Source organism: Sinocyclocheilus grahami, unplaced genomic scaffold, assembly GCF_001515645.1.
Source record: "Sinocyclocheilus grahami isolate Dianchi unplaced genomic scaffold, SAMN03320097.WGS_v1.1 scaffold681.1, whole genome shotgun sequence".
Lineage (NCBI taxonomy): Eukaryota > Metazoa > Chordata > Actinopteri > Cypriniformes > Cyprinidae > Sinocyclocheilus > Sinocyclocheilus grahami.
In genome coordinates this window covers 364,244-372,721 of record NW_015505860.1, presented here as the reverse complement: position 1 = coordinate 372,721, position 8,478 = coordinate 364,244, and the positions used below count along the sequence as shown (strand labels likewise).

General features: G+C 37.1%; 1 protein-coding gene across 2 annotated transcripts in view; it reads left to right on the top strand.

Annotated features, from left to right (window-relative positions):
* LOC107559337 (proto-oncogene c-Rel-like) overlaps positions 1-7,285 on the top strand; it is a 12,818-nt gene extending 5,533 nt beyond the window's left edge. For both annotated transcript variants that reach the window (XM_016243120.1, XM_016243119.1), the window contains 5 exons: positions 3,253-3,393; positions 4,777-4,881; positions 5,157-5,372; positions 5,570-5,713; positions 5,820-7,285. In XM_016243120.1, the coding sequence (XP_016098606.1) occupies positions 3,253-3,393; positions 4,777-4,881; positions 5,157-5,372; positions 5,570-5,713; positions 5,820-6,598 (1,385 nt within the window). In that variant the 3' untranslated portion in view covers positions 6,599-7,285. The remainder of the gene's footprint in view (positions 1-3,252; positions 3,394-4,776; positions 4,882-5,156; positions 5,373-5,569; positions 5,714-5,819) is intronic.
* The last annotated feature ends 1,193 nt before the right edge of the window (positions 7,286-8,478 follow it).

Sequence of the window (8,478 nt, the reverse complement as noted above, 5' to 3'; positions counted from 1 at the left end):
TATATATATATATATATATATATATATATATATATAATTACACATAAATAAAAATATTTCTCATTTGGGTCCACCTTCCGTTTATACTTCACCATTTATATCTAGCCAATTTAACATAGCCTAATATTAGAATATTTTGCAAGTAACACGTTTGTTTTAGTAATTACTTTAGTGTCTGCTAAATAATTAAATGTAAATGTAATTTTGTCATTTGCATGCATCAGTGTGGTCCAAACTGTAACATCCAAAAATATTTGCCATTGCATAAATATTAACATTGAGTGAATCCAGAGCACTACATGTTCGCATTAAAACCTGAGGGTTCAAATTACGCATTACTGCACATCAAAATGTGCATTTCATGACATTCCTACATTTGATTACAATTCCCTTATTTGGTTGGTAATATGTGTAATATGTGCACGATAACTCACAATTATTCGAAATCACAACTAGTTTAATTAGTAGGCATATGTGCCATGTTGCAAAAAAGTATGTAACTGTAAAAATTTGTGGTGTCAGTGGGGTTGCCCATAATTGGATTTGCCGTGATGGGTGTTGAGTGGGTGTTGAGCACAGTATGGTGTTAGGTGTCACAGATGGTGAGTTCAGATGACGAGAGATGAGTGTCAGGCTTGGGAATGGTGGTATGCCCACAGAATGGAGAATCTTTACCTGCCTGCCCCCATTTCTCTCTACAACTCGAACCCTCTGCTTCACCTTCCACCAGCCCACGCTAACCTAATTCATCACCCACCTGCAACTCCTGTCCACTCGTTCCTCTTGCTCTCTGACTTCACTAAATGCAGAACTAGAGGCGCACATATACACAAATAAACATGACCACACCGTGGCTCGCAGTTGCCTTTCTCACACTCCGCCTCTTGCTATCTTCCACACCCACTCATCTCCTCCCACCTTATCACTGTTCCTCTGTTCCTTCTTGTCTGTTTTACATCTGTCTGCTCTGCTCCTCGCTGCTCAGCTTCTGTCTCCATCCTTCTTTCCCATTTCTGGGCTTGTGGTCTGGACAGAGGTGTCTCTTCACGTCAGGAGGCCGCCCCCTTTGCTGCAGAGTCGTCAGTGATACTGTCACTCGAGCTCTGTTTCTAACCCACAGCGATATTTCCACCTGCTGTGACCACAGAGTGCTCAAAGCTCATCACGGCTGTGGGCAGGATAGCCGTGGGGTGAGAAGAGACAAGACTCCTGAGAGTTAGAGTGGGTGGAGATATGCACACTGCGAAATGTCTGCACGAGCACCCGTGTGGGTGGTTGTGTGCTTGTAGGCTGATGTGTCAGTGGCATTTCTGGTGATGCTGCTGGGTAGAATCTGCAAGAGCACTACATGCTGCTTGCTTTTCTGACTTGGACAATGTTTACGCTTTGTATTAATGCTGCCTTCAAATGCACCTTGTTCATTATTACGACATGTCATGAGTTCAAGTCCAAAATATAACATGGAAGCAGGTTAAACCAAACAACAAAAAGAAAGAATTATATTGTAAAAATTAAACCCAAATAACTACATCTGAATTCAAAACATTCCTTTATATCACTTATTTATACATGGTATCACAACTAAATTTGAAGTCAACCATGCACAATGGCTTAGATTGTCAAATATTGTTTAGTCTAAAAATTACTGTAAAATTACTTAAAGGGGTCCTATTATGCTTTTTCAACTTTAGTTAGTTTGTGATGTTGCTGTTTGAGCATAAAAAAGATCTGCAAAGTTACAAAGCTCAAAGTCCAATTCAAAAGGAGATATTTTATTCAACAGAAATCACTTTTCAAAAACTACAACGAACAACTTGTTTGGACTACAACGCATATTTTCCGGGATTTGTGATATCACAAATATCGACGAATGGGACGAGACCTGGTTGAGCTGCACTAGAGAAGGCAACGAGTGTTATCACTATGTCGGAGACGCGCTAGTTCTCACAAGGCAGATGAACTTAGAGTGGTTACAATCATCCGGGTTTAAATCGCGCTCAAATTGATTTGATATTGACGCAATATTTACACTGAAGCTCGCAGGCGGCTATGTTAAGGGGCTTGTCATTTCTCGACCAGGCGCCGAGTGCTGCCAATCACAACACGCACTGGCCCAGCTAACCAATCACAGCACATTTCGTATTTCAGAAGGCAGGCCTTCATTTGATACAGGAACTATTCGAGCCGTTCATGCCAGACTGAGGAGAGAGGTGTTGTAATAATGTAAAATATGTGAAAAATAATGTGTTTTTCAAACAGCCTAGTATGAGAGCCTGATCTAGTACACCCCCAAAACAAAATCAAGACTTTGTAAAAGAGCATAATAGGACCCCTTTATATTACTAAAATTATGATATATAATTTTTTTTTTATCTGTTTATTGAACTTTAACAATAATAACAGGATACAGATACAGGAGAATCATGAAAAAATATTTTTACCCCAAGAGAGAGAGAAAAAAAACAATTAAAAAAAACTTTTTTGAAAGTAAAATTAAACAAACTAAATAAAACATAAAAAATAAAATAAAAAAACTCAATACATATTGCAAAACAAAGAACGTCAAGCCTAATGTCTCGAGGATAGAATATTTGTTGGAGCATTAAAGTTTAGACATTTCGACCATTTATCAAATGTATTCATTCAAGCAAAACCTTACAGCTTTAAAGTATATACATATACATACATAAGTATCCACACATATAATCACACACTCCTAACCAAATTAAAAATTACGATATATAATTTATATATCTAGAATTTTGAATTATAAATATGTATATATAAACGTATATATTTTTCATGAATTACCAACATTACAATAATTTACTGTAAAAAGTACAAAAAAATTACTATATTAAAGTAAAATATACATTTCATTAAATTATCAAACAAAAGGCAATGCAAAACAGCACAATACTTAAACAAATAAAGAAATTCATTTTAAAATAATATATTGTTTATTTTTTGCATTACAGTACTTATTTATTTGTATGTTTCAGAACTGGGGTGAGCATGCTTTTTTTTATCATGAAAGAATTATCATGTTAAAAACTTATCTCAAGTTGTGTCACAAATGTGTCAGCTAGTTTTAAACAAACTGACCTGGTTTTCATTCTCGTTTCATTTTCTTCTCCCTCTTCCGCTTTCCTCTTCATTCACCTCATTCACATGACACTAAATATCTCCTGCTCTGTTTTGACACACAAATTACATCTAGGATTAATGTGTTGATATGTTTTTTGTGCACAGTTCCCCGGGAAAAGCTGCTACAGACTGAGGAGTATGATCTGAATGTGGTGCGTCTTTGCTTCCAAATTTTCCTGCAAGATGAGACCGGGATGTACAACACCACGCTGCCTCCCATCGTCTCCAACCCCATCTATGACAACAGTGAGTTGACACAAATAAGAAGAACCCAGCATTAAATGTGAAGTGTGTCATTACTGCATGGCAACAAATGGAATTGAAAACTGTTTGTTTGGCAACATAACAACACTGACTCAGCCAGTGACTTGTATTTAGTTTATTTAGCTCTTTGGTGAGTGGCAGAACTGGATTGTTTTTGCTGCTGCTAGTCGTACAGAATTACACTTCACTGGGGATGGTAGGGCTAATCTTGAAATAGAATACAATATTTATTTTTTATATTTTTTATTATGGTGCCTGCCTTTTTAGTTTTGCCTTTAGTTTGTTGATATAACTAAAATAAAAATGATTACAGTATTTTTTTTTTATATAATGATTTTTAAGTAATAAGTAATAATGAGAATTTTTAGTCATTTCACTCCATTACATAATCAAATGTAACATTTATTAGTAGCTAAAACATTTTGTGGAGTTTTATATAATTTTCAATTATAAAACTTGTTAAATGATATGTTTTCTGTTATGTTCTATCATTTATAATCAATGTAAATTAGCAAAAATGAGTCTTGAGTCTGTAGTTTGAAATTTAGTATTATTTAATGGTCGTAATTACCGGTATAATTATCATTATTGGTTTTCAATATCTGCTATATTTGATAGCATTTCATTTTAGATAGAGAAGAACGTGATACCCCTCAGAGCACAACAGTTTGGCAGCCCCTTTGACTTATTTATTGTGTGGCGTTAAACATAATGCAAGTCACTGTTTCCACAGAGCATGAAGCTGTGTATGCATCGCTTAGGTGACAGTTCTGTAAGTGACCACATCCCACACTACAGGAAATTAGCATGGTCCATTTCAACACTTCCTCACGTGATGGTGGTGTACTGCACGATGCAGAACAGCAGTTCTTGCAGAGTGTTTTTGTGTGGTTGTGTGATGCTAAATAAGTTAGCGGATTAAAAAAATGTTTTAAAAAAAAGCTCAGGCCATCACTTGGTTAAACCCTTTCGTCTGCTTGTAGAGGCTGAATCTCAAGCCTTTCATGTCGTAAAAACAGTAAAAACACAAGCATACGTAGGTACGTTTGACCTGAAATCTTTGATATATTTACAGCCAGTGTTAATATGGCAAGCCGTTCTTTGCCTTCACAGAAATCAGTCTTGTACAACCCAGAAAAGAGGAAGTAATAAACCACCCCGCCCTTACTCTCTAAATCGTGACAGGTTTGGCTGCTTTTTAGTCACAGGACATAATGTTTGCAAGCGTGGCTATGCCTGCAGATACTCTGATAAAGTCAAAGAATGTGAAAAATGATTTCCTACTGCTCATAGCAGTGCATGTCTGTGTTTCAAGTTTGTTAAGATTTTCTCATCTTCAATCTCAATGGCCTGTGCTTGTTTCAGGGGCCCCGAATACAGCCGAATTACGAATCTGCCGGGTGAACAAGAACAGTGGCAGTGTAAAGGGAGGTGATGAGATTTTCCTCCTCTGCGATAAAGTGCAGAAAGGTATGGGAACATTTTAATTATTTGAAAAAAATATTCAAAGTGTTATCAATTTCAGCCGTTTTGCTAACTTAAAGAAAATTAAAAGCTGAAATAGAGATCTGAAATTCATGTAGGTATTTATTAAGTTATTTATTCAGTCAACCAATCTCATATGTTCTTTTTTTTTATTCATCATCCATTCATTTTATTTTATGGAAAATTATCTATCCGTCTTCCATTGCTAGTTTTTTTTATGCCATTCTTTTATTTAATATCATCACATCACCTTACTCTAGATGACATTGAGGTGAGGTTCTTCACTCAGACCTGGGAGGCCAAAGGCTTATTCTCTCAGGCAGACGTACACAGGCAAGTGGCCATAGTTTTCAAGACACCCACCTACTGTGACACCACCATCACAGCCCCTGTCACAGTGCGCATGCAGCTGCGCCGGCCCACGGACCAGGAGGTCAGTGAGCCCATGGAGTTCCGCTATCTCCCCGATGACAAAGGTAAAAGATCTCCTGTAGTTTTATGATACCCACGTCGTGGATTGTTTGGTTTTGGCCCATGCCTTCACTGTTCATTGTTGTTGCAAATGGGTCAATGACAAATAAGAGTATCCACAATAAAATATTTTTAACATTTTTGATTTTGATAGTCAACATGAGCATCATGCATAATTATTATTATTTTTTTTTTTTTGCAGATCCATATCGCTGTCAAGAGAAGAAACGTAAAATTGAAAGCCAGATGAAATCCTTCTCTGACTTCTCCCAAGGAGCCATGAGCTTCATGAACAGACCAAAAGCAGTGCCTTCACCTAGCATGATAAATCAGAGAATCAAACTCGGTAAGATGCACGGCACTTTTCATGTAACCCAAACTAAATACCAATATATCAACATTTTCTTTATGTAAACATTATTCCTATATAACCCAGCGTATTCTTTTTACAGAGCAACAAAATTATTATAGTCCATCCAATCATGGGGTGATGCGCCAAAATCCGACAGGCTATTATAACAAAGCCCCTCCGTCCTGCTCCATGATGCCACCCCTAACAGAACCTCCACCGTCAGGGACACTCAGTCAAGCATGGCCCAGTCCAGTCACCAACACCACCAGAGCCAGTAATGGAGTGGGCCTACAGCAGGTGAACCCAAGTCCCAGCATGCCCACCACAGGGGAAAGTGGAAACAGCCTTCCTCTGCTGACCGCTACGGATCTGGAGATTCTTCAACCCAATGGCCCAACCAGCAGCCAGCCTCGACAGGACCAGCTGAACCAGCAGGTCCAGCAATCCCAACAGCCACCTCAAAGGCAAGGCGTAGACGGAGCCCATAATTGGTATAACTATGGCCACCAACAGCCTCAAAGCACACAGAATGGGGCAACCGGCACCGGTGGGTCAATGGGAACTGGCTACTTGTATACAGGCAACATAGATGATGATTTATTTCAAAACCTGATGGGCAATCATGTGCCAGGCCTACCACTGAAACAGGAAACTCAAGGGCCGAGCAATATGGCTGTGCTGGGGCCCAGCTCGGACTGTGGGCAGTCCTTCACCGCGCTCCTGAACTCCACCACCACCAATGGAAGTACCGCAGAGACCATGAGACAAATGGAAGTTGGTGGGCCCAATCAGAGGGTCTCGCAGATTCCGTACCCTGCCAGCAGCATGGGGCAGGAGAGCCATCTTGATTCTTTTGCCTGGTCATTCTTCCCCGAATAGAGTCGAATTCCATAAGTGTCCAAGATGTTCATGATTTTGTTCTTTAAATATAGGCTCTGATTCATGTTCACTTAATGTATTTCCTGAAAATCAGGAGAGTTTGTTGTCCTGGAAATACTGTACATTGCTGCAACCAATTAGGTAAAGCAGTGAGATTTTATGAAACGTTTATGTACATAACAGTCTGATGGTCATATTGGAGTAGTTTGGAACCATTTGTCCACAAACGCTCAATTATGGCAGGGTAATCGTGTTCCTTAACGTGGGAACTAGCAGGGAATTGTCCCTGGGTAATGGCTATGTCATTTTAAACATGCTTCTTATCCAAGGTTCTCAAACGTGCTGTTCATAAAAGGGTTTTTATTGGTAACTCGAAAGTGATATTATGGCTTTAGAAAACTAAGACCAATGTCTCATTCTATTTTTACTTTATTTAGCATACACATGCTAATTGTGGAATTTGCTTTTATATTGCATTTTCTGTGGGTGAGTTTTTGTATTTTTATCAAATTAAAGTTTATACTACTGAACATGGATTTTGTGATTTCATGTATATAAATGTTTGCTACATTACTGATATGTGGAGGTGGCCAATGTTTGTTTTCATTCATGCTGGTAATTTGAATGCATCATCTGTTTCTGTTTCACATTCCAAAGTTCAGGTAAATAAAAGATTAAACTCTCTAATTTGGTGTACAAATGTCTTTTCAAATAACATTCAGTTATAAAAAAGAAGAGGAGCCTTTGGATGTGAACATGTCTGGTTTTCATATTTCTAAACCTGTTATCATATGCTAACAAGAATATGAAAACCTGTGAAGCAGTCATTGTGTCATTCAAGCAGTTTCAAAACTCAACAGGGCTTTACAGTATATAATGCATAGAACCACATTGTTATGCTGCCGAGTTACTCAATTTATTTTGAAACTTAGGAATATTTTACTTCCTAATGAAATTTTTTGATTCACTTTTTTCCACAATTTGGAAATACTCTTACTTTTTGTTTCTCTTTTTATGTCATTTCAATACTGGAGTATTTCAATACTGGAGTTACAAAATGATGTTGCATATACATGAGATATTGCATACACCATCAGTTAAACAAATTGTATTAATAATCAATCAGAAATGTGCTACATGGGTAAAATCACTATCATAAATACCAACACCCTCCTGAGGTGATAGAAGTTGTAAGACTGTGTAAAAATATAAACTATACCATTCAAAAGTTTGGGGTCGATACATTTGTTTACAGTGAAACCACTGATATTGTGATTGAAAATAGTTTTCTAGTTATATTTATATTATACATATTTTAAAATGTAGTTTATTCCTGTGATGGCAAAGCTGAATTTTCAGCAGCCATTACTCCAGTTTTCAGTGTCACAGGATCCTTCAGAAATAGATCAAACTGATTTGCTACTCAAGAAACAATTATTATTTCTTATAATTATCAATGTTGTAAACCGTTTACTGCTTAATATTTTTTGTGGAAAGCAGAATCATTTTTTCAGGATTCTATGATAAATAGAAAGTTAAAAAGAATAGCATTTATTTGAAGTAGATTTTTTTTGTAGCATTACAAATGTCTTTACTGTCTCTTATCACTTAATATCACTTAAATGCTGAATAAAAGTATAAATTCTTTCAATAACAAAAAAAAACATCTTCCTGATCCAAAACTTCTAAACAGTAGTGTGTCAATTTTAGGTAATAATGTCAAATTTCACATCTGGTTGATAATTTGGTTTGTGTTGGAATCGATGTCAAATGAAGCAGCGGGTTCTCTTGGATTTTATATATTACATCATAAGCATAAGCACGATGTTTTGTTTTGTTTTGTTTTCCTGTTATTTCTCTCCTGATTCAGACAAGACAAC